Source organism: Suillus discolor, assembly GCF_016758755.1.
Source record: "Suillus discolor strain FC423 chromosome Unknown F5147scaffold_37, whole genome shotgun sequence".
Classification (NCBI taxonomy): Eukaryota; Fungi; Basidiomycota; class Agaricomycetes; order Boletales; family Suillaceae; genus Suillus; species Suillus discolor.
Genome location: NW_024541284.1, coordinates 99,599 through 123,361, shown reverse-complemented (window position 1 = coordinate 123,361; position 23,763 = coordinate 99,599). Strand labels below are relative to the sequence as shown.

General features: G+C 49.4%; 13 protein-coding genes across 13 annotated transcripts; 7 read left to right on the top strand and 6 right to left on the bottom strand.

Moving 5' to 3' along the window:
• Positions 1–142: 142 nt before the first annotated feature.
• On the top strand, positions 143–770 carry F5147DRAFT_237300 (uncharacterized protein). Its single transcript, XM_041428771.1, has 3 exons — positions 143–425; positions 475–547; positions 622–770. The coding sequence occupies exons 1-3, from the start codon at positions 263–265 to the stop codon at positions 731–733; spliced, it is 348 nt and encodes a 115-aa protein (XP_041291342.1). The 5' UTR covers positions 143–262; the 3' UTR covers positions 734–770.
• F5147DRAFT_237286 (uncharacterized protein) lies at positions 475–1,395 on the top strand. Its single transcript, XM_041428770.1, has one exon. It carries the CDS (start codon positions 746–748, stop codon positions 1,241–1,243), a length of 498 nt encoding a protein of 165 aa, XP_041291341.1. The 5' UTR covers positions 475–745; the 3' UTR covers positions 1,244–1,395.
• F5147DRAFT_237275 (uncharacterized protein) lies at positions 1,100–2,084 on the top strand. Its single transcript, XM_041428768.1, has 2 exons — positions 1,100–1,368; positions 1,423–2,084. The coding sequence occupies exons 1-2, from the start codon at positions 1,366–1,368 to the stop codon at positions 1,936–1,938; spliced, it is 519 nt and encodes a 172-aa protein (XP_041291340.1). The 5' UTR covers positions 1,100–1,365; the 3' UTR covers positions 1,939–2,084.
• Positions 2,085–2,285: 201 nt separating this feature from the next.
• F5147DRAFT_237284 (uncharacterized protein) lies at positions 2,286–4,417 on the bottom strand. The gene is made up of 5 exons (XM_041428769.1): positions 4,284–4,417; positions 3,519–4,232; positions 2,703–3,464; positions 2,472–2,653; positions 2,286–2,426 (listed from the first exon to the last, which is right to left on the bottom strand). Exons 1-4 carry the CDS (start codon positions 4,380–4,382, stop codon positions 2,618–2,620), a joined length of 1,611 nt encoding a protein of 536 aa, XP_041291339.1. The 5' UTR covers positions 4,383–4,417; the 3' UTR covers positions 2,286–2,426; positions 2,472–2,617.
• A 755-nt stretch (positions 4,418–5,172) lies between these two features.
• Positions 5,173–8,281, bottom strand: F5147DRAFT_637828 (kinase-like domain-containing protein). Its single transcript, XM_041432955.1, has 6 exons — positions 7,924–8,281; positions 7,754–7,867; positions 7,200–7,696; positions 6,124–7,149; positions 5,815–6,073; positions 5,173–5,762 (listed from the first exon to the last, which is right to left on the bottom strand). Exons 1-6 carry the CDS (start codon positions 8,185–8,187, stop codon positions 5,457–5,459), a joined length of 2,466 nt encoding a protein of 821 aa, XP_041291338.1. The 5' UTR covers positions 8,188–8,281; the 3' UTR covers positions 5,173–5,456.
• Positions 8,282–9,932: 1,651 nt separating this feature from the next.
• F5147DRAFT_701895 (uncharacterized protein) lies at positions 9,933–11,168 on the top strand. The gene is made up of 3 exons (XM_041437757.1): positions 9,933–10,338; positions 10,393–10,835; positions 10,891–11,168. The coding sequence occupies exons 1-3, from the start codon at positions 10,317–10,319 to the stop codon at positions 10,960–10,962; spliced, it is 537 nt and encodes a 178-aa protein (XP_041291337.1). The 5' UTR covers positions 9,933–10,316; the 3' UTR covers positions 10,963–11,168.
• A 1,479-nt stretch (positions 11,169–12,647) lies between these two features.
• Positions 12,648–12,941, bottom strand: F5147DRAFT_579376 (uncharacterized protein; the record flags this gene model as incomplete). Its single annotated transcript, XM_041431483.1, has 2 exons — positions 12,648–12,732; positions 12,784–12,941. Coding segments are annotated over 2 exons (243 nt in total), but the record flags the coding sequence as incomplete, so codon positions are not given.
• Positions 12,942–12,960: 19 nt separating this feature from the next.
• F5147DRAFT_775102 (uncharacterized protein) lies at positions 12,961–15,779 on the bottom strand (the record flags this gene model as incomplete). The annotated part of the gene is made up of 2 exons (XM_041441667.1): positions 12,961–15,476; positions 15,536–15,779. The coding sequence occupies 2 exons, from the start codon at positions 15,777–15,779 to the stop codon at positions 12,961–12,963; spliced, it is 2,760 nt and encodes a 919-aa protein (XP_041291335.1).
• A 375-nt stretch (positions 15,780–16,154) lies between these two features.
• On the top strand, positions 16,155–16,526 carry F5147DRAFT_746373 (DNA-directed RNA polymerase, subunit N/Rpb10; the record flags this gene model as incomplete). Its single annotated transcript, XM_041439839.1, has 4 exons — positions 16,155–16,157; positions 16,210–16,301; positions 16,352–16,446; positions 16,495–16,526. The coding sequence occupies 4 exons, from the start codon at positions 16,155–16,157 to the stop codon at positions 16,524–16,526; spliced, it is 222 nt and encodes a 73-aa protein (XP_041291334.1).
• Positions 16,527–16,791: 265 nt separating this feature from the next.
• F5147DRAFT_237247 (uncharacterized protein) lies at positions 16,792–18,036 on the top strand. Its single transcript, XM_041428767.1, has 6 exons — positions 16,792–17,009; positions 17,069–17,210; positions 17,273–17,405; positions 17,455–17,753; positions 17,821–17,954; positions 18,004–18,036. The coding sequence occupies exons 1-5, from the start codon at positions 16,998–17,000 to the stop codon at positions 17,886–17,888; spliced, it is 654 nt and encodes a 217-aa protein (XP_041291333.1). The 5' UTR covers positions 16,792–16,997; the 3' UTR covers positions 17,889–17,954; positions 18,004–18,036.
• On the top strand, positions 18,001–18,545 carry F5147DRAFT_701888 (uncharacterized protein). Its single transcript, XM_041437756.1, has one exon. It carries the CDS (start codon positions 18,027–18,029, stop codon positions 18,324–18,326), a length of 300 nt encoding a protein of 99 aa, XP_041291332.1. The 5' UTR covers positions 18,001–18,026; the 3' UTR covers positions 18,327–18,545.
• Positions 18,546–18,810: 265 nt separating this feature from the next.
• F5147DRAFT_654032 (uncharacterized protein) lies at positions 18,811–19,286 on the bottom strand (the record flags this gene model as incomplete). The annotated part of the gene is made up of 3 exons (XM_041433836.1): positions 18,811–19,090; positions 19,111–19,176; positions 19,234–19,286. 3 exons carry the CDS (start codon positions 19,284–19,286, stop codon positions 18,811–18,813), a joined length of 399 nt encoding a protein of 132 aa, XP_041291331.1.
• Positions 19,287–20,983: 1,697 nt separating this feature from the next.
• Positions 20,984–23,295, bottom strand: F5147DRAFT_579162 (uncharacterized protein; the record flags this gene model as incomplete). The annotated part of the gene is made up of 6 exons (XM_041431473.1): positions 20,984–21,091; positions 21,148–21,333; positions 21,556–21,711; positions 21,760–22,444; positions 22,492–22,571; positions 22,618–23,295. 6 exons carry the CDS (start codon positions 23,293–23,295, stop codon positions 20,984–20,986), a joined length of 1,893 nt encoding a protein of 630 aa, XP_041291330.1.
• Positions 23,296–23,763: the final 468 nt, after the last annotated feature.

Below are 23,763 nucleotides of genomic sequence, written 5' to 3'. Positions count from 1 at the left end.
GCATGGCTAGCTGTGTGCGCAAGGACTTCGTTTCGGTGGCATATTCTATTCTATTCTACAATAAATATGTAAGGACGGAACGTTTGATCCCGCGGAACCAATTCGTGTGACTCTCCTGCACCTGAGCTCCACCTGTGCTATCATTTATCATGATACTACTAGACAGGGGATTAATATTAGAAGGTCGAATGCCCACTACCTTCTCTTCTCTTCTTCTCATTGGCATCTCTGAGCCTGTTTCGGCCCCGACAACGCCCCCATCATGATGTACGGGGTGTCAATGCCCTATCTCGTCCTCTGCACGGCTATCTCGAGCGCCAACACGACATCTTGTCATTTCAGGATAAGTTCTTTTTTGCTCTTTTTCGCGCGTCTCCAGAAACGTGCAACTTCGTCAGCTGAGAAATACCTTAGATTGCAACACTGTAGGTCCTTTTACTGCAGCCAAGTTTTCAAACGCTTATGCACGCCCAGTTCAATTGAAAGAATCGTACACCCTCGTTGCGTTCAATCGCTGTTACTTGCTTGTAACGTACACAAAACGTAAGTATGTGGATTCAACGTTCTTCAATTATTTGAGGCAGGGCGCAACTCAAGGCATCCTGATTTCATACTTACGAGCTCGAATCCTTTTACAGACATCTTCCAAATGTCTTCTGTTCATCTGTTCAGCCCCTTATCACTTTGGGCCCAGTTACCCCCACTCCTGCTGTGTCATACACTACATCCTTGAAGATACCAGGGAATGGCACCCAAAACCTCATTCCGGCGAAGATTACACCTCGCCCTGCCTCGCGAAAACAGTTTCACGGACTCTGTTGGATGTTGCTTGACGCCTGACCTTGAGGACGAATTCGTGCCATCGCCGAGTCCACCACCACGTTCCGCATCCCCTGCCCATATCGAATCGTCTCTACCCTCCAATGGACCCTCCCAAGAGCCTGTACCTCAGTCTTGGCGACGTGCATCTTCGTCAAAAATTCCGGCCTCACTGCGGGCAAAACGTGCTCCTGCCCTCTATTTTCAAACACCCAAAGATCACTTCCGCGCATGTGTCCGCAAAGTGATTTCCATACACCGGAAAACAACAATCCTTTTGGGCTTCGGTCTCGCTGGTGCAGAACCTGGTATTGACCCGCGCAGGCAGTCCGCAGATCTGCATTACGCGCACATTCGTGAGCGCTGCGAGATCCAAATCGCCGACTATAGTACCTTGAGGAGTAGCTTTGGAAAATATGGATAATGAGCGTTTTGTACAAATGTTAAATGATAAGAGAAGTTCGGAGAGGGAGCCATGGGTGAAGGTGAGGTGGATAAACGTGTGCGGCATCAGCTGGGATGTGATGAGTGCGCTTGCCCTGAAGTATGGTATGTAAATGGCCACGATTCTTCATGCGAGGTGTTGATAATAATCGTGCGTAGGCCTTCACCCGCTCGCCCTCGAAGTTGTCCTGCACAAACACGGACATACGCGCTCCAAAACGGACTACTACAGTCAACACCTCTTTATCCATGTCTTATCTCACACACTCGCTTCCTCCTCATCTCCAAACCCCTACACACCAGAAGGCAGAAGACCCACCACTGAGCTCCTCACCATGTCCAATGACGCCAGGGGACTACCACAAGGAGTATTTCAAGGATGACGGTGTCCATGCAGATGCTGGGGATGAAGGTAGCACGATGTATAGTGGCAGTGCTCCTGCAACCTGGCGACTTGGAAGCACTATCAGGAGCAGAACGTCAGCGACAGCTGACATGGAAAGTGTGGCAAGGGCCAGGGAGGATGGATTAATCCCGCTAACATCCGCTACGCGGAAAGACAGATCCAAAACACGGGACGATCATCAACTGAGAAATACAAATTATATAATTCCACATTACAACTTTGTTGTACAACAAGACGTCACGGTAGGTCATATGTACCTACAGTACTAACAGTATGCACAACCCACACCATGACCCAACTTGAAGAGCTTCCAATTATCAACGATGTGATAAACCTCTATAGGCTTCATAACCAAAGTCTCCGCCCTGTTATCGGGTGGGTTGGCCGACTTCTTCAACACGAAGGCTACTTGCCAGTGGCTTCTGGTCCACAAATCGTAGTTCCCCGGCCCGATATCTTGGAATTCAGCATCCCCTGTATCACCGTTGTCAGCGGTGATGCGGACAGAGATGCCAGTTGGCAACACCAGCACAACTGGTGCCAGATTGTTGAACGATAAGTATGAGTTTCCAAAAGTTCACCACCGTAGCGCACCACTTGAGGACTTCCTCAGCACAGACTCGTCCGGATCTGAAAAAATATTGTGGTCGACGCAGCAGACAGCGCTTTGCAAATACTGAGTCGGTGTTCGCACGGTGCTCGACGCCGACTCCACTTCACACCCGGTTCAGCATCGACAAACATCACCTATGGAAGCCTGACACTATGAAAAAAATTATACAACAACATACAAATCCCTCACCACATGGATCAATGCCTAAGGTGCTTTCGATGTGCTAGTCGCAATTCTTGGACCCCTGCGATAAATGATTTTGTGCCACTATGATGCTGGCTCAGTCTTTCGAGTCATAACTAGCTCCTCGGGCCTCAGGGTGTACGGACCCTGCTCTAAATCTCAATGACCTCGAGCTCGGCTATACCATCCTGGACAAAGATTAGCATATAGGGCTTCGTTGGAAACGTAAGAACTCACACTATCTGATTCCTCTGTATTCAACTTGGGCAAATAAATCCTGTCCTTATCAACCCATATGTCCATCACCTGGTCAACACCAAATATTCTATCCGACACGACCTCCACGTAAGGCAGGGAGGTCGTCAACGTCTCCTCCAATTCAGGAATTTCTATCGTAGATGGCTCTCTCACCACTTTTCCTAATCCCTGCCGGCGCTCAACAGCTAATGGGCTGAAGTCCATCATATACAACAGATAATTCGGGTAATCTTCCACTAGCGTCGTGTCCATTGTAGGAAATGCCTGCAACACTCGATTCCCGCTAACACCGACTCTGCACCGCCAGTTGTGCACGAAAATACGAGCATTTAGAGGACCCCAATGTTCCCATGGAATTCCTGCCATTCTATCAGAGACCCCAGCTTGGGGGTTAAAGAAAATCCTAGTAGAAATGATGAAGGCCAATGAGTTTGTGGCATCCCGAGTGCGTGTGATAAGGGATAATATTCGATTTTTAGGGTCTGAGGTCCACATCGTTCGCTGGGTTTGCATCTGCAGTTGTGAACTATGTGCAATGTCGTCCATCGGAAGGAGGCACTGTATGCCCGTCACTGATACAGGCATCAGGAAGCAGGCCAATAGTTGAGGTGCCTGTGACAGATCCTCGATCGAATAGAGCTTCAAGTCCTTGCTGACAATCAACAGTCTATCGTTTCCAAGGAAACAAAAATCAAGTGACTCCCCAACCTCTGGGTTTATTATTGTGTCACTGAGCACGCACTAATAAAACGAGTGTCAATTGTAAATCATTGACTGCTTCTGACCAACGCTCACACTGGACGTTGTTGAGTGTTGCCAGTCCCAAATTTGCATAAACCATATCTCCTCGCCGAATTTATAGCCGCCTTCATGAACCAGCAGGGAGCGCCGGAAAGCGATATGCCTCCCTAAACCCTCGAGTTTCCAATTTTCTATTGTATAGAGGCCGTCCTCGCATCTAGGAAGCCCTGAAAGAAACAATGTCTTTCCGGCAGCTTCGGGATGGACGCCACCATCTCCATCCAGGGTTCCAAGATCGATATACAACCTCTCGCCGTCATCCATTTCGAGAGTTTCATCGGCAATCATACACGCAATGGCAATCAAGTTTTGCGCCGGGTCCATAAACACCTCGATGCTATCCGCATGTGGAATCGAGCATAGTGATCCTGAAGGCCAATCACGCTCGATCCTTTGTTGTGAGGGTTTTGGCAGTATTGGAAAGATCTTGGCCGATTGTTCGTCTTCGTTGAATAAACAGAGATGCCCGTCGGCGAGAGATGTTTTCGCGTCGTGGTATTGTTCTGGTATAGAAACTTTTTCGAAAGAGTGGATATCAAATTTGAACCATGCGTGGGCTTTGTCCCGCAGGAGTTGTAGACGCTTGGAAATAGAAGTGTGGTTGTCAAGATCTGTGTCGGAGACGGGGAGCAATTGCTGACCACCGAGTTCAGTGATATACTGAAGCTCAGATGAGGACATGTACGTCTGGCGAAGCGCCCTGCATACCTGCAAGATGGATTAAAGGATCGATGATCAATCCGATCAAGCAACACTCACAGTTGTACAACGTAGAATATCTCGGTAGGGAAGGAAGCTCAGAATATAAGATTGGAGTTCTTCAGCGAGAGCTAAGAAACCTGTAGATATGAATTTCATCTCCTTTTCAGCTTGGTTCACTACTGTGATATGAGATGGTATAAGCCTACGTTCACTGGTTGTTTACTTCGAATAACAACATCCGCCGTATATAGACAGCCCCTGACTACAGCGGCACTTATAAGCTGCAAGTCGTGGAACAGGCATACGCAAACAGCTTTCAGTACTGGTTCCCAACGTCTCATTCACCGACACGAGGTGATGTATTGTGATTCAGCCGTTCTACTCTCTACAATAATACAACTCATCATAACGTTCAGATTTTCCGATACTTCTCGTACAAAACAGACAGAAACAAAACGCTCTTCCAAGCTCACTCAGGCCTCAGGCCCCATGCAACCCTCGACTGCACGAAATCAAATCTGCCCGATGTCCTTCACATCAGATCGCGGACAGAGGCTCGACTGAACGGCATTCCCAAGCGTATGTATCGCACGTCAGGCTTGCGAATTTCAAAAGATTCTTGGTGAAGCCGATATATAATTTATAACGCTCGAGCGTGACGCGCTTCAGCAAATTCCTGCAATATGGCATCACCCACATCGGGGTTTTCTGCACAGCCTCAGAGAAAGCTTGCACCCCTGATGGCCAGGTTCATGCCCTGGTCGTCTGCGGGTGAATGAATATGGGTTGCGTCACCCACTAGGAAAAGTGCAGCGCCAAGACGCGTGAATGTGCGGCCAGCAATGGCTGAATGAGTTCTGAAACGTGTCGACCAGATCAGCTGGTCAGGTGTTGGATTAAGGGATAGATCTGATGTCGGGCACTTTCAACACGTGATGCTCATACAGAATGTGGAAAATCCTTGATATTGACAAATTGACAAATATGAGAGCGACAAGCTGTCCATGTCAGAGCAGAAAATAATCAAACGGCACATATGCCTGTGGTGCTTTACGAAAGCTATAAAAAAACTCATAACATGGTACTGATGCCTACGAGAGCGAAAACTTGCTTGATATGTTATAATGAGCAGACACAGAATGCGAAAAAAAGGAAATGAAAACAAACTACGGAGGCCTAACACCACCGACAGCTTATGCAAGTGTAAACGCGCTTCACCCATCACACGCATCACCGCAACGATGCCTTAGATGTCTTCGTGCTGACTAACCCTCCCCCCATCCCCGCGTCGTCATCAGTTGCGGCTTGGTTGGCGCTCGCATTACGGATGGACGTAAGTACCTCCTTGCAGTACTTGAGTTTATCTACGAGTCGCTGGTTAAACTTGGCCTGCTCGGGATCTGCAGCAGGAGGTTGCAAAGATAGTGCCATAATTTCGCTGAGCGTGAATCGTGCGATCTTGTAGTTCTTGTCAATATGCGTCACCAGTAAACCATGAGACGAGAGGATGACTTTTGAGTGATCGTAAAAGTTGAACTACACACAGCGTCAATTATCAAACACATTAAGAAGGGGTGAAATGAATGACCTGAAGGACGTCATGACTCATCTTGAACACAATAACGTGTTTCATGCGCAAATACTTCTGTACGAAATCCATTCCCTTGGTACGGTCATGGTCCTCGAAGGTGTACTCGTAGTCGCCATACAGGCGGTCCATGATGTAGCGCTCGAAATGCTTGAGAAGGTATACTTTGTTTTTGAGGTCCTCCGGAAATTCGGTCACAGAAAAGTTCTTCCTAACGTAAACAGTTCCGTGGCGTCGAGAGGAGATGTAGTCAAAGTGACTGGGAGATGTGTTTGGTCATGTAAAGATCAGAAATAGACAAGAACTCACTGCTTATCCGCTGAGAGTATGAGGGTCGTACTATCATTAAAGTGTACACCAACAGACCCATCCGTCAGGGCATAACCCATTCCATATTTATTGCAGTAATCCACCCAAGACACGATGAAAACGCGCTCATCAGGGATGGTAGTATCATCACGAGGATCCCGGAACAGCTTGCCGGCAGCCTTCGCGTCAAATGCCTGGGTCAAAGTCTGTGCAGCAGCATCAAATCCATTAAGCTTTGCTTGTGGAGGTTCCATGTGCGCGTCCTGCACTAGAGTTTCCTTGCGCTCTCCGCGCATCGGCTCCTTGCCCTTCAGATCCTTGTGGGTAGGAGGTAGATTCTCCTGGTCCTCCTCGAGGCGGGGTGCGCCCAGACCAGCCACTGGAGCCATCTGGGCTACAATTCTCGCCTTCTGCGATTCGAGCTCCTTCTGTCTCTGCTGATCGTGATTTTTCTCCCTAGTTCCTCGAGGTGCATCGTTCTCTTCTTCTATATCTTGCAACCCACGTGCAGTGCGCACGTTCCGTAGAGGTGATTTCGTGTCCTTCGCTGCTTGCAGTTTTCTGAACAGAGGGGACTCCTTGATCCCATTTGTCGACATGACCAACGGTTGCCTAGCAGAACTAAGCAGGGCAGAGATAGGACTGCCAGGCTGAACAGCCTTCTGGAACTCCTTCTCTTGCTGAGCGATGGTGGACGTAATCGGATTTTTCGCCTTGTCTTCTGGAGCCGACGGAACCGCTATAGTCGAAATGTGATCGTCATCCAACCACACAGCTTTCTTGAGCTTCATGAGGTTGACTACGGACATTGGGCGCGTAAGGTATCGGAAGTCGGGGGGTGCGTCATGTGCAGAGACGGGAATAAATGGTGGGACAATACCGAGGTCGATGAAAGGTGACTTGAGGATTTCAAGGAGAGTAGGACGTTTTGAGGGGTCAGGTGTTAAAATAGACGTGATGCAGTCCTTAGTATCTGGTGTAATGCGGCGTTCAGGCGGGAACTCGTAGACGTTATCGCGGATCCGTCTGCACGAATGGTTAAGTAGACATCAGGATGCAGGAACGGTATGCCTTACGTATAGATCTCCTTGACGTCCTTGGTCTGGAAGGGAGGACGACCGATAACAAGTGTGTACAAGATGACACCGATAGACCAAGTGTCAACCTCGAAGCTGTGCCCATTCGCAGTGTCAAACAACACCTCGGGGGCAATATAATTTGGCGTGCCGCAGATGGTTTTCTTTCGTTCACCGGGGTTTTCGATCAAGGCAGCAAGACCGAAGTCACCGACCTTGATGTTCATGTTCGAGTCAAGGAACAAATTCCCGAGCTTAAGGTCACGGTGGATGACCTGGTGGGTATGCATGTAGTGGCATGCACCGATGAGCTGTACAAGAAAGAATCGGGCCTCGCACTCGCTAAAGCGACGACGACGACGGAGCATGTCCATCAATGATCCGCTAGTGCAAAGCTCAAGTGTCATGTAGACGTTATCGTCATCTTCGAAACATTCCTGGAAGCGCACAATGTTAGGATGAGCAAGCGAACGGTGTATCTTGATTTCTGCATAGAGCTTAGCAAACAAAAGTGTTAAGATGCAAGTGAATAATCAGATGTGGTGTAGACTTGCCTTGGTTTTGGCCTTCTTCGTCTTCAGAGACGATTTGGTAACGACCTTGCAAGCAAGGTGTTGTGCGGCACTATGACGACCGTCTGCCACCTCATAGACACGTGCAAATCCTCCCTGTTTGAGACATGAATGATTAGTGTGTACAAGGCGGTAATCGAGGCAAATCCTACTTCTCCAAGAAATCCTACACGGTAGTACTGAACTTGTCGATTCTGGTCGACGATTACTCTGGGGGGTGAGGGAGGGGTAGTCTTGCTATTCTGCCTGGGCAGAGGTGGGTCGGCTGGAGTTGCCTTGGGTTTCTCTTGTGGCTTTACAGGAGATGTCAGGCGAGGCTGATTGAGAACACTTGCATTTGTGAAGGGATGACGACGATGAACAGGCTGCTGCTGATCGGAGGGGGCGGGCATACGGGCATGAGTGTACGTAGACATTTCAATGGCCTAACACCTTGAAAGTCTGACGGTTGTCTTGAAAAGAGAAGAGAAGAAGTGCTCAGAAAATGAACAGAGCCACAACAAAACCAACTTTGGCTGCTTTTTGGCTGACAATAATTCAAGGCGTGGCTACCGCGTGTTTCGCGTGTATATTATGTAATCCATCACGTGTAAAGCCAACATGCTCGTGACCGGTCAAAAAACCCTAACCTTAGTCTGGGGTTCCATGATCCACTACCAGCATGATGGTTTAAGCGACGGTCAAAACTTGGTCAAAACACATCCAGTCTAAGCCACTTTATTGTTTAGAAAAGCGGGAGCGGTCAGGGCATGCTGCATATAAAAGAGCCTGTGGCGGCGTCCATGCTCTTCCTCATCCCCCACTGGCAAAACGTGATAACGGCCACAACATCCGAGACAATACTAATTATCCACAGTACGTGAACTGTGTGGTGTTTTATCATCTACCCATTGATGATCTTGACACTAAAAATGCCCATAGGACCCATATATCTAGGGAATCATGTTGTACTCCTTTAATCCTAAAAACCTACCATTCGTGGGCAAGGGAAGACAGAAAGCCATGAGTTTGACCAAGGCTAGGTACGCTACTACTTATAGTTATGACCTTCACTTTACAGAAGATCTTCCTATAGGAAAGAAGAACGAGATCTGATGGAGGAAATTGATCCCGCGGCTCTAGGAATCGATGAGTTGAATAGCGATAAGCAGTCCATGGACTCGGATGATACATGTATGAACACTCAACCGGCTATATCTGACTCTGACTCTGCCGATTGCATCTTCATTGACACAGCTTTAGATGGCAAATCGTTACAAAGTCACTCCTTCACTGGTTCTATCACTGATTTCGAAAGGCTACGCCAACATCAAGCGAACACTCAAAGCTGTTCCTCGAAAACCGCAAGGAATGCACTCCCGGAAGATGCAGTACCACTTCTCTCAGGCTTATGGCTCCACTAATACTTCTACAAAGCTCTCATCTGCTTCGACGACGCCAAATGATTCTACGGGTCCCGTGTGTTATGTAGGGCCTTCTCAGGCTATTGATCATGATCTATCGACGAAGGTCAAGACTCATCTCCACATCACCGAGGATGATATTCTAGCTGCAGTGTCAGAACCGCCTGGTCACCACACCAAATGCAGGGTACATGCACCAGATGTCGATGACAATCCCGTCCCATGTAAGACTTGCCGGTGTCCGCGGTGTTGTACTGGTAACCATTCCGTGGGCGACAATGGACTGAACCTGAATACGACTGCTCTGGAAACATGGAAGACCCAGAATGGTCAAATTGTGGATTCTACGGGAGAGGAAGAATTTTATTCTCACAAAATCTGTCGCTTTCCTTGCAACTCTACATCCGCTCCTTCTAGCAACAGCAAGACACCCTCTGTTTTCAATGGAGAACCCAAACGCACAGATGCGCGATTGAAGAATGATGTTGAGGAAGGCACTGGTATTCATAAGGCCTACCGTCCCACTCAGACCCTAGTGGGCGTTAGCTCTAGTGATGCTAAAGTATCGCCAATCGCAGCCTCATTTCCACTCCTTGCTGTAGTCGATTCTGCTAAGCTGCCTGTCGTGCCGATCGAGCATCTGGGACCATTGACAGAAAGAGTCGCATCCAACAGCCCCTTTGCCGCATGCCAGGTTGATGAGAGACACGTGGCATTGTTGTCTAGTCTTATTCTACCCTCAACCGCGCTGCATGATTGTTACTCAGCAACAAATGGACCCAACTTACTTGCAAACAACGGCATCTCGCCCCTCACATCAACACTTCCATTTCCTTTTATGAATTGCCCATCGTACGAGGCAGCCTTCAATCCCTATTCTCTGGCTTTTCCCAACCTACCTGAACAAGTGCCTTTTGCCGAGCAGCCAGTTTCCACGTTTTCAGGACCCTCGCTCAGTGCCACTACGTACGACAGGTCTACTGCGGGGCCATTTTGCTCTGGACCTTTCACTTCCAACTCGCTTGACATATCTTCTGATCACGCATCTTTTGTCAACAACGGCGATGTCCGCGCTAATGAAGGTCCCCTTCCGCAACCACAATGGATTGACTATTCCGATCGCATTGACGTAGAAATGACGGATGCTGTCATCAAATCCACGAGGTCAGTGCCGGAGCGATGCTTCGCGAAAAATTCTGCGAAACTAAATATGCCTAGACCCTCCCTTGACTTCCGTCCTCTTGATGTCACTGCGATGCACTATGCTTGTACCTATGAACCTCCAGTTGCAATTACCGTATCTGGCGGAGCCTCAACATATGTGTCTGCAGTTGGCCCTAGCTCCGAAGAATTTTCTACGAACGTCGAAGCTAGCTATTCTCAGCCTGTATTGGATTCTACTTCAGCTATTCAGTCTGAGCTGGGCCATAGTTCGCATTGGTCATCTAGCATTCTTGAAGCACACTCGGCTGTATTTTCAGCGCCCACACGAGAACAACCTACCGACTTCCCTGGTTCTAGATACCCCTGTTCTGGACTTTCTGAGATATCATCAGCGGAGCAAAATGTTTACGGGATTACCGCTCGGGGACGAGATATACCAAGGACCGCCTGGAAAGCCAATCCACTTCACAGCATCCTCGAGAACGAGGAGTACGCTCGTAAGCGAATTATTTATTCGCAAGACTGTGGACTTACGGAAATTATATTTTGAAGAACATGCAAGTTCTGCAGACCTCAATGTTGACGTTCACGAACACGCTGCACCCCAGTCCATTCCTGCTTTAAACCCAGTGATCCACGCAAAGACCGTTGTGCAGCCACCTGGACACTTTAACGATACCATTACCTCGGTCCGTCGCCAACCCCAGTACATCGCCCCGCCGGCACTGAGCATCACCGGGAGAGGCTCTGATGGAAAAGAAACCCAGACAGACATTGATGCGACGTCCGAACCAGACGACGATACCAAGACTGAGCCAGACGACGACGCTAAGACTGAGCCAGATGATGGGATCAATGAGAAGGATGTGAACGCCGAAGTACTTGCTCACGCTATACTCGACATTCCGCTTCCACCAGCGATAGTCGCAAGCGTTCAACTCCTCGGTCAACGGAAACGGAGGAGCTCGTGTTGCCGTAAAGGCATCACCCGCATGCGTGCAAAAAGAAGGCAGATGACCATTGAAGAGAACGAGGAAGGCGGCAATGGCGGGATTCGTGCACACCGGACGCGGTTGAATCATTTATCGAGACCGTCACCTTATGCCTCGGTGCCGTGGCGGCGTAAAGGACATTCAAAGAGACTTGAGAGATGGTATTCTTCGAGTGGCACCGTCTGATGAGATCTCTCAGACGTCGGCAGTTGTGTCAGGCGACAATTCCCTGTCGTGTTCTCCGTTCATTCTCTCTATCCGTGATTCATCCAAATTACATGGACTAGAGTCCATTCCAGCTCAAGGAGTCCAGCGTCACACCCCTGTCCCCCTTCACGACGTCGGTTGCGAGACAAAGATTCTCATCCTAACATCTCTAGCGAATTTCGTAACAAGGAGAAACCCTTGAAACAGACCCGAATCAAAGGTAGTGTCAGGCAAACGAAAGACTTTGCGCAACCCCCACCACCACCGGCAAATCCAATACCAGACAAAAAGAGACCCCCAGCCCTGCGTCGGGCTACTAGGTACGGAAGTGCGGATCGTCGGCATCGGGCTCGTCATTCCACCAACGGCGGTGTGCAAGTACGTACAAACAAACTAGATGTTATGCGGCGTGCTCGCTTGATTACAATTAGTCCAACTTCGAGACATGCTCACACGCTGAGACCACCGCGCGTTGTATCTTAGATACCCAGGCCTCAAGGATCTGGTTTCAGCATCTGCAGCAGCGTTTTACAATTGCGCAAGGACGTTCGTAACCATCGCTGGAGTTGAACGTTGAACGTTAACGTTGATCTAGTATTTACTATCTATATATATTCATGCATGTAGCTACCATATTACACCTCAGATTAACGATATGGGCCTCAAAAATGTCCGCAAGAAGTGGTTCGCACGACAGTCTTGCTTCGAGATAGGATGGGAGTGCGTAATTCAAGTTATGAACCTCGCGTACCATATATGACATGGAAGTATATATACATAATCTGCCTTTTTCTGCAGTGAAGAGGACTTTAAGAGCATGGCGTTTTATATAGCAGTAGTCAGATAATATTCCCACGGTAATCACATTGTCCGGTGAAAAAGCACGGCAATGAATTGCTGAGGATTAAGGCTACATATTGGTAACAAGCAGTACATAGCCTGACTGCATCATGGAACATAATCGGGTGTTGACTACAGTACATGAGTAACGTTAAACGAAGTACAGCGTGGGACAAGAGTATGAATTCAAAGGAAGGTTAGAAGAGATTTGGCCAGCAAAACTCTGAGAGAAAAAGTTCGACATGATCGGTCTTCGAAAAATGGAAGGATTCAGTTCTGAACGTCCAAATGTTCCCTGCACAACGGACAGGTCTGGTTCCTGGCCAGCCATGGAATAAGACATCTCTTGTGGAACCTTGAAGAACAATATAAGCTGGCAGCCACCATAAGAACAAGAACAACATACGCATGGCGACACTTTGCTCCCAACACGCCATGGTCTCCACTTTTAAACCGGGACAAGCAGATAGTGCACTTCTGTACGTTCACACCCAACAGCGACAATTTAAGCTTCACACGTCCATCATTTGTCAGCCTTCGCCTCTCTAGTTCTACCAGTCCAACAAGGCAGTTATCTAAACTGTCAGGATTGCGATGCAACGTGGCAGGACCGATAAAATCGGCGATGAGGAGGAGGGCCTGCGCATGTGGGTGACTTCAAGTACGGGCCCGAGAACTGTGCATCCCGAATACTCACGTCATAATTTGAGCCGTCATCGCGAGGGTGATCATCTCCTAGGCTGCCAACGAGGCCAGTAATGTATTCGGATGCAGGTGTTGTGACTGTGCACGAAGATGGCAACGTGGTTGATGTTGGCGTGAGTGGCCCACGAGGGCTGGAACTGCCCACAGTGACGCTGTCACTGTCAATGTCGTCCTCTAGGTAGTCGATGGGGAGAGGCGGTGGAGTGCGCGCAGGTGGAGTACGATCAGGTATCATGGGTCTACTGTCCGGGAGAGGGGGAGTGCGATTTGGCAATGGGGGTGTATGAGCGGGGAGGGGAGGGGTATAACTGGAGCTGGAAGGGCTAATTGGATCCAAGCTGTCATCGTCTAAATCGATCAACAGGCCCTCGGGTACATGCAGATTTTTTGGAATAGCCCTGGGGTGGTGCAAGACCGGAACAGTGGGAGTCTTTTCATCCGGCGTCTGGCCTACAAGCCATGTAAGAGAGGGCGATGTGGATGGGGTCTGTGGTAGAGGACGGCCTGGATAGTGACGCCGAGGTGATGCAGGGGCGGGGCTATACGGAGGGGTATGTGACTCCGGGGGTGGGGTAGGTGGTCCCGAGGGGAAGATCGCACTATACGCAGGTGCACTTCGCATTTCCAACTCACGTGACAAGGACCGTCCACGATGAATGAGGATCTCCTCGCGGCGGGCAGGAGTCCGACGACGCGTGACCCGCTCTGTTGCAGACCTGGTAGGCAACGAGTTATTGGGCGCTGGAATGGGTGTAGCAGGCGCCGCATTGTAGTCAATGTAGGTCACTTCTGAAGCCGATGTCGGAGAAGCTCTGGCATGTGTGCGGGTAGTCTTTGGAAGCTCTGGCTGAACAACAGCACGAGGCGTCGAATGTGAGCGAACATGCTCATGCTGAACTTGATGAGTTCCCAAGTTCATCTGCGAGAAGGAAGTAAGTGCCCTTCCCACTGAAGGTTGGGATAAGGATAGGGACGACAGGGTTGGTGAGTCCCTCAACGTTATCCCACGGGTAGGGTGACGAGATCTCTCCAATTCATCGCAAACGCCAAGGTCCTGTTGAGAGAAGGATGGAAGCGTCCTTCCGACTGTGGCCAACGACAAGCTCGAGGAGCTAAAGAGGGAAGCGGAAGACGAAGAAATTGGGGATACTGGGGCGCTCGATGCGCATGTGTGATCGCTACGCAAGCTGGAATTCGTGCGCCTCCGAACATGCCGATTTACAAATGGAGGAGAAGCCGGACGTTGAGGACGATCTTCAGCAGGAAGTATAGTCCGAATGCTAGAACAGTATGGGTGTCGATTTGTATTTGAGTTACGGGTATCTTCTGTAAAAACATCGGGATAAGACCACGTCTCTGCAAAGCCTCCTGAGCGTAGTGCAGGAGCCGGGCTTGGGGGGCTATGGTGAGCGGGGGACTCTTCCAAAGAGGAGTGAGAGGAGTCAGTGCGATCCAAGACTTCCCAGTCCTCCAAGGATTCAGCTGCGCGCTCTTTCTGCTTCCGATGAAAGAGCTTTCGAGAAAAGTGGTGATCTCCGTGACCGTGAAGTGCGGAAGGCGAAGATAGATTGAGGAGTGAAGGTGTGCTCTTGAAGAATGGATTGGGGTTACGCAACAGTGAGATAACAGAGGATGAGGGTTGTGGTGACTGAGACCTATGGAATATCCTCGATGGAGAAAGGGGAAGGCTTGGCAGAGCTAGCTTGTGTTTAGGCGTAACTGGAGAAGATGCATCGGATGCTGCCTGCACGCTGCGGTCGTCAGGATATGGATCTTGATCCTCGGGAATCCTAAGTGACAATCGAGAGTTCGCGAAACGAGACTGAGAAGTAGGGCTTCGTTTTGGAGCCTGACTAAACAATCGGGTCCGCTGCGGCACGGCTGGAACATGTGATTCCACCGACCGTTGATGGTGCCTCGTCACCCTTTCCTCGAGAGGAACTCCACGTTGTCGATCCATTTCCCATCTCTGAGGTGGATCTACGTCCACCAGCTCTATGCTTGACTCGTCGTCATCGAGTAGTGCCTTCTGATGTACTGGCACCGGGAAGGCGCAAGACCCTGATGAAAGATTGGGCGTATATGCAAGCGTGGGACTCGGCACATGCAAGGGCATCATCAAAGGCGATAACGCAGGTGTGGGTATTGACATCGATAAAGGAGTCGCTGTGACTGCGGATATCGGTGAATCTGTGTGCATAATGATGTTATCATGCGTAGCTGTGGGCTGTGTAGAGCCCGAAGAGGACGTGCGATTTGAGACAGGTAAATGTTCTGGGTGTATATGAACCCCAGCCACGAATGTAGATGAAGCAAGCGCAGATGAGGCAAGACTGGACAAGGTAGGACTGGTCGCTACCTCGTAAGTTGGAGGCGGTGGATAGTCCGAAGTATCTGGCCGATCAGTTGAGACATTCAATTCTACCACCTCCAGACATTTGATTTAATCTCACCACCATCTTCTCGCACTCTTGCTTGTCTGCGACGGGCGCTGGCGCCACTGCGGGTATCTCTAAAAGAGTAGCCAAGGTTGAACCGTATTTCTTCGCGTTGGCGTTCGTCTCTGTCTGCTTTCTTGGGCTCTTTCGCTTTACCACGGATCTTACCAGTCGTAGCTTGTCGACTGGGCTGAGCGGTATTCAGAGCCTGATACGGGTCGACCTGGGCGGGCTTTGTGGCCCGTTTGCTTGAGGTCATTGTGAAGCACTGAGGGAGGATAGAACAGCCTGAGATGGCAGACAAGGGCGAAGATGGGCAACACGCCTTCACCTGCAGGCGACCTGACTCGCTCTGGTATAATAGGTGTTTATATTTCTTTGGCGGTTTACCAAAGAGGCATAGCGCCCTATCCTTGCGGCACGGGTGCCATGATTCTTACGCGGAACAGGGACGAACACGAGCCATTCATATCGCCTGCTGAGAATACGACAGAAGCCCTTGAAACGTTGCAGAGAAACGTTTCAGTATAGAAACTACACAAGCCATAATTAGTGGCTGATATAAGCATCACACCTGGCATTTGCCGACGGACCCACATTGATGCGAAATCCCTTGCAAGTCTCTCAAACCACCATGGCGAGTTTCACTCATTCTCTGGGTTGCGAATAAACTAACTTCATGTGCGCAGATCATCCCAGTGAGATGCTTTTCGTGTGGAAAGGTCATCGGGGACAAATGGAATGCATACCTGGAGTTACTAGCTAACGATATGAGCGAAGGGTAGGTAACAATCTGGGAGCTTGCCGACTTATCACCTGACAATATTCCAGTGACGCTCTCGATGAATTGCAGCTGAAGCGATATTGCTGTCGGCGAATGGTGCTCACGCACGTTGATCTCATCGAAAAACTTCTGCATTACAATCGTAAGTAGGTTTCTGTATGCGATCAATGATGGCTCACGACAGCTTCAGCTATGGAGCGCTCGAAGGACAAGAATTTTTGATACTTTCTGTGCGGAGTGTATTATGCGTATACAGTACTCCAAATAGCAAATATTTTCGGCCGAGTCAAACTCACTCCGAACTCCCAATCGACGTCAAAATCTGTCGAAATCAAACTCGCGGAGGTATGGATAGGTATGCATCCTTATGCATCTCACCAGATCAATATTTGTTGTTATCAGAGCTATCAAAATGTGATATTATTACTTCTGAGTTTTCAATGTTTAAAACTTGATGTGCAAAATGACCAGTCCGATTCCATTCCTCGTCCTTAATCAGATTTGTCTCAATGGTGAGGCAGCGGTTTACTTCACCAGCAGGTACATCCTCGGCACCCGGGTCACCAGCTATGGATCCACCCCATCGTAAACGACCAGCGTCTCCGATATCGATTCCTGTTCTACAGTCTCCCAAAAAGAAGCGACGAGCCAAAACAGAAAAATCTGACCTTGATATTTGGGACGAGAACGACAATGACATCATTGGTATTTCCTTGCATAATCTTAATGTCAAATGTAGATCCATGAGCTCATTGTCATTTTAGAGGCATCGAAAGCACGCTGGACTTCAGCAGTCTATGATCACTACGAGACGTCGCTCAGGCTCCATAGCAAAAGCTGCCCTTCAAATCGTCGGCAAATACTATGCCCTGACGGATGACAATGAGGTCTACAGGATTACCGTCGGTGAGTGACCATGATACGAGCTCTGTGGTACCATATTGATGTCGTTATTATTATTCAAATAGTGATGTGTCCCGACAGAAAACCTAAGTGGTTCCACCGGAACCTTGACTGGCTCGACGATGACCGTGCAGAGGTTAAACGAGTTGTTTGTCAGCGGTGGACTGAGTCTTGTGCGTTATCGAGAAGCTTGCGGATGTATGGGCCCATTCGTCTTTGTTGGAACCGAACTGATTCCTTTGCATAGGTGCACCTATGCAAAGATGGCACTGGGCCTACTGTCTTCTGCATCAAAAGTACGTATTGTTTCACTTCGGGTCTTATATCATGCTCAGCCGCCATCTATGCAGATAATTCTCGCTCAAACAGATCGCGACCAAGGGATACTCCGGCTTCTCGAGAAGTTAGGCCAAGTCTACGATTTCATGATGCAAGACAAGACTCTTGGCGGAATTCCGTCGATGCAGGGGATCGTCGGACGAATAGTTCAGCAGACTTTTGAATGCTCCCAGTTTATCAAGGATTACTCTGCGACAAAAAGCTTCTGTGAGGAATCCATGAATTATTGTGCTTTGCTCATTCGCTCATTATTCATCTTGTGCTATTGTTGTAGGGAAGAGACTTGGGAAAAACGTTATCTCGGAGCAGAAAATACGACTCAGTAGTACATCGATATGTTAGACGCGGTCATGCAAAGCTTCCGGGACCAAGTCACTCGCGATGTAGAGATATTCGTCCACCGTACAGGTAAGGGTTGCACGTGCTTCCGACTTTACATCTATTCATACGTCTTCAGGCGATACACTGGACCTCAGTGGCATGGCGTATGCAGAAGGCGCGGAACTAGATACCGGGAAGCAATGCCTACCCGGGACGCGCACGGAAATCTTGTCGGAGATCACGGACTGGGTCAGCAGGACCGGAGACGATGTCCAGCGTGTGTTCTGGCTATCTGGCCCTGCAGGCAAGGGCAAGTCAGCCATCGCCCACACGATTGCCAACTGGTTCAACAATGTGGGCGGGCTCGGTTCGTGTTACTGCTTCGATCACCAGCGAGACGCTGAGCGTCATCATGAAAAGATTCTTCTACATCGCGCGCGGACCGTGATCCGGAGATGAGGCGAGCATTGGCAGAGGCAGATGAGAATTCGCTGAAGACTACTACAGCGGACATCGTTCAGCAGTGGAACAAGCTTCTGATGAAACCACTGGCATTCGCTCGTTTCATTTTTGTTCGTCTCTTGGGCTATGCTTGCTCGGGATAGATAGCATTATTTATGATAAGTTTAGGCGTAATTTATCATCGTATGCGCATGGCGTTCTGCAAGCCCGTCTTGAGTAGGAAAATTGAGGGTCTGTTCGAGCATCAGTCAAAGGGGTTTGCGACCGAATCATGGACAGGCCTGCCAGTGGCAAGCTGTACAGGGACACCGTTTCGGCGGGAATGCACATGCACAGGCCAAAATTTTAAGAACACGGCAACAAATACACCTATTGATTCCAGCTCGCAACTTCGTTGTACAACAAGACATCACGGCAGGTCATACTACAATACTTACTAGCGGCATACACAGCGCACGCCGCAACTCAACTCGAACTGCTTCTACTCATCGTTGACGTAGTAAACCCCCGTAGGCTTCACGATCAAAGTCAACGCCTTGGGATTAGATGGCTCGACCGAGTGCTTCAACACGAAGGCCACTTGCCAGTGGCTTCGATTCCACAAATCGTACTTCCCTGGCTCGATATCTGAGAATCCAGCAGACCCCGTGTCACCATTGTCATTGGTGATGCGGGCGGAGATCGTGTGCTTGGTGTTGTTGTAAATCCCAATCTGGGTCTCCGTGGCTGGAGGTGTGCCCAGAATGATTATTAGGAACCGGCTGCAGGCATCCGAACGCACCTGTGATAGACATTGTGCAGTAGTAAAGATATTTGAAACAATTGGTCGATGCAGCGATAAAGATCCCTGGGGAACGAATCAGAATCAGAAAGGAGGACGAATGAAACTAGGCATTGGACTCACTCAGAGTAATCGAAGGAGCGATGGGGACCTGCCTTCGAGTCGGATCCGACCATGGTCACGGTGAATGGAAGCCTGACGGGGATTACGTCTCAAGCGCTGCTGGTAGTGGCACTCACACAGGTTCGAGAGAGCTGAACAGTGTTACGAGCACATTTCAGGGTTGAAACATTGATTCGGAAATACAACTTGAAGGACTAGTATGATAGACATGAGTGGACTACTAGCCTGATGATGATTTACTCGTTGACGAAGCTGCAATTGACCCCGGATCTGCAATATCACTGATCAACGTTTGACAATCACATAACTGCCAGCTTCGGAAGGTACTCAACTTCAAGTTGAACCATTCCAATTTGGAGCTGCAGCCTTAGGCCCGCCAGCTGCCTGTCACCTAAGTTCTGACTTCCCCGTGGCACAGAGGTACTAATATGTCAGTATTTAAGACTGTCGTCCCTTAACAGTTACGCCAAAAGGCAGTGATAATCAAAGCACGCTTGCGGAGTATAAGTTATGCTGAAGTTATGGGAACTCAGTTAAGCAGCGAGCTTACATAATAGTACTTTCAACTTATGTAAGTCGGTTGATCAGTGATATTGCAGATCCGGGGTCAATTGCAGCTTCGTCAACGAGTAAATCATCATCAGGCTAGTATTGTAGTATGACCTGCCGTGATGTCTTGTTGTACAACGAAGTTGCGAGCTGGAATCAATAGGTGTATTTGTTGCCGTGTTCTTAAAATTTTGGCCTGTGCATGTGCATTCCCGCCGAAACGGTGTCCCTGTACAGCTTGCCACTGGCAGGCCTGTCCATGATTCGGTCGCAAACCCCTTTGACTGATGCTCGAACAGACCCTCAATTTTCCTACTCAAGACGGGCTTGCAGAACGCCATGCGCATACGATGATAAATTACGCCTAAACTTATCATAAATAATGCTATCTATCCCGAGCAAGCATGGCCCAAGAGACAAGAACAGAAATAAAACGAGCGAATGCGGGTATGTACGAGGACAAGACTAAGCGTGTACTATGAACGAGTGGATGCGTGTCCGAACGAGAGCGTATATGTATACGAAAGAAATCGCCGAAGATGAAAAACGAGCGTAAACGTTGAGATGCGCGAAGGAGCGTGCAATGACCTGGTCTCGTGCTCGTGCAGCAATAGCAAAAGTACGACGTGCCCTCCCTCATCCTCCAAGCGAAAATCATACGCGGCAGAGGCAGGATGGAGACAGCGCTAGATTAAGCATACGGCGATATTAAAGTTAAAGTGGCAGCGACGAGGAAAAGGAAATAATGCACGAACGAGGGAGGAAAGAATGAAGGAATAAGAAAAATGGAGAAGAGATTAACATGAAAAACCATTAAAAATAGAATACGTAGTGGATGGGAGATGCAACGGTCGTGGGATGAGGGAAAGCATGCGGAAAATAAAAAGGGCATGAGCAAGGGAACATGAGGGATTGTGGATGGGGTCGAAAAAATAGTAAAACGTGCTGCCACTGAGCAAGGAGGGAGAGAAAGACTGTACAATTTCCGATGCATCGCAAATGTCCGCGGATTCTCCAGATGAAGCAACTATAAAAGCAGGAAAACGTGTTTGAAGGATGATGCGTGATGCTGTCGTCCACCCCGTCCGAGTCCATGACTACAAGGGGGCAGTATGTTCATACTAATGCGGGACTCAGCCGTTGCCTACGTGCAAAAATCAGTCATCGCCCACCACACACCACACCACACGCACAAAAAACATCACTCAGCCTTAAACCGCGACCCACCCTCTCCTCCACGCATGATAGCTTTCATGAACCCAAAGAATCGGTCTGCGTATTCAGAAGGCGGGACTGGGCTGATTTTGTGCTGTTGAAAGGTGAGTTAGCGAACGAGGGGATGAAAGGGGGAGAAAAAAAACGCACCCGATCAGCACTCAACCCCTTCCAAAAATGCTCACACTTCTTCAACCCCCCATACGGCGTCAAAATATCAATAATTCCCAAATAATAAATGACGTCCATCTCTTCGTTGCTTTCATCTGTCGCTTGGAGGCCTCCTTCGTCTTGGTAGAAGAGAAAGTGATCGCGGTCTTGAGTGGGGTGGGGTTGCTGTGAGGGTGCGTTGGAAGGGGTTTGGTGTTGCGGGTAGGGAGGTTGAGGCTGAGATTGGTGGAGAGGATAAGATGGATGTGGTGGGGTTTGGAATGTCAGGTGGGCTTGTTGCGTGATCCCATTCCCATTCCCGTTCACACCCACATTTGCGTTGCTCGTACCCTTGGAACCAGAACGCGGACGCGTGCGCTGGGAGTAGGTGGGCGTAGACGGCGCAACGGTTTGCATCGAAGAAGGAGGCGAATCCGGGAGATCAAGCGTCGTCCCTAGCTGGTGCGGATCAGATGCGCGCATGATTCGGCGCATAGCAATCGCTTCAGGCGACCGCCCATCTTTCGTTTGCGTGGTTTTGCGTCGGATGGGTGGGACTGAGGGCTGCATGCGAGTCAGCAAGGGTAAGGATCATGAATATGCTAGACGAACCTCAAACACCCTCAGCGTACTCCCTCTCACATTCTCCCTATTCCCCCTATTCCCCCAATGAAGCCCAACGAGCAAACTATAATCCATAACCCCAAGATCCCTCAACATCTCACTATCCCTCCTCAATTGCTCCGTTAAGAGGGCCCTCTTCTCTGGGCCAAGCTCCAGCACCCTATTACTATCGATCCAGTTCAAATCCTTCTGTACCGCGCGAGGATTCTGCTCCAGTTTCGCAGGTGGTACGATACGCCCGACAGTGCTCCCTTTGAGATCGTAAGATTCGTGAATGTCTTTGTGAGGCGGGAACAAATTGTTCATAATCACGAAGTGAATCTTTTGTCCCCTGGGAAGCTTTACACGATGAAGGCCATAAAACCGGCTCAATAAAGTGTGAGGGTTCGCTTTGACGTGTTCCCAGTACTGCGGAAGAACGCGAAGGAGGAACTTGTGTTCTGCGTGCCGGATGGTCTTTATGATGAAGCGGTAATCGCGGGAGAAGTAGAAGAAAGAGCCGCTTTTGCCTGGGGAGGTGAGTTCGGAGAGGATGTATTTGGATGTAAGGGAGAGGAGGTAGTCTGCGGGGTCTAGAGAGAAGTGGTCTTCGCGGAGTTCGCGGAAGACCCATGGGGCATAGTCTTTGAATTTGAAGTCGTATCTCGCGGACGGAGTGAGTTCGTTCCCGACGCTGGGGAAATGTGAGTTCGGAATGTGGAACGGATGGGCAATACATACATATCGAAAGAGTATTTATGTCTTGCGGTAAAATCTTGTTCGGTGAGGGGTCGTTTTATCTTTGCCTGGCAACGTGAGACCTGGGTGGAATTAGAGCCTGCGCACATATAGAGATTGGGGACGCACAGCTATCCTGATGCCCGTGAGCATGTTGTACATAAGGACGTAGTTTGCGTGGTCCTCTCCTATTAAATTGCCTACCAAGGGACGCTCATCCTCTTTCTGAGCCACTTCGACGACAGCTGCTGCGGCGACTTCGGCAGCCTGCTTTCGCTTTCTTTCACGGCGAATCTGCTCTGCTTGGATTTGGATGTCATCCTCCAGTTCTCCGGTTGCGACATATGTGGATGGAGGTGGATGGGGACGGCGTGCGGAGCCTGTCGTGTTGCGGCGTACAGGACGAGTGGGTGGGTGGAGGAGACCATCTGGTTGTGTCTTGGATGTGCTAGTAGATTGGGCATAACTGCTCGTCTGTGAGACTCTAGGGATTCTGGCAGATAATTTTGTCTCTGTGGAAGCACGGTGAAGGCGGTCGTGTGTGCGGTGACTGTTTATGGTAGCTGAATCCAACTCTACATCGATGTCTGTCTCGATGCCTTTTGGGAGTGGGTCTGACTTTGAGAGTCTGACTGGGAATAAGGATGATAGATTGTCAGGCGACTCGTCTACGCTGGCTGGAGGAGAAGGTGGAGGTGGACCGATTGTATCCTCACGGGGGATGCTAGGCAATGGCTTTGGTGGGTGAAGGTGAACTGTGTCCCTTGTTACTTCTACTATGTGAATTTGAGTGTGAGTGTGGTCCATGTCTTGGCGAATAGTCGTCGTCGGCGAAGGCGCTGTTACAAATGATGTGGCTGAGGACGAGACCAAGCTCGATTGTCGGTCCAGTGCTGAATTGGGTTCGCTCGCGGTCAGAATTGAAATGCGGTTGGCCATTCACCCACGCTAAAACGATGAGTTCACCGTTGGACACGATGAGGGCAGACAGTCACAGACTAGACTGTCGTTGCAGGTCCAACAGCCTCAGGTGGTGGCTGTGCTTCTTTCTTCAAATCACACCATTGAACCTTCGGACTTCCGATTCATGGCTGTACCACAAGCATGGCATATCCCATTGAACTATTCAAAGGCGGCCTAAATCACTCAGCAAAACTACTACTCGACTTTCAATGTACGAACGGCGGCCATGAGCCCATCTGAACCTCGGATATGATAGTAAGATAAAAATTGGACCTGTACTGCCTATAACTGAAGTCTTTTTCGCAATTGGAT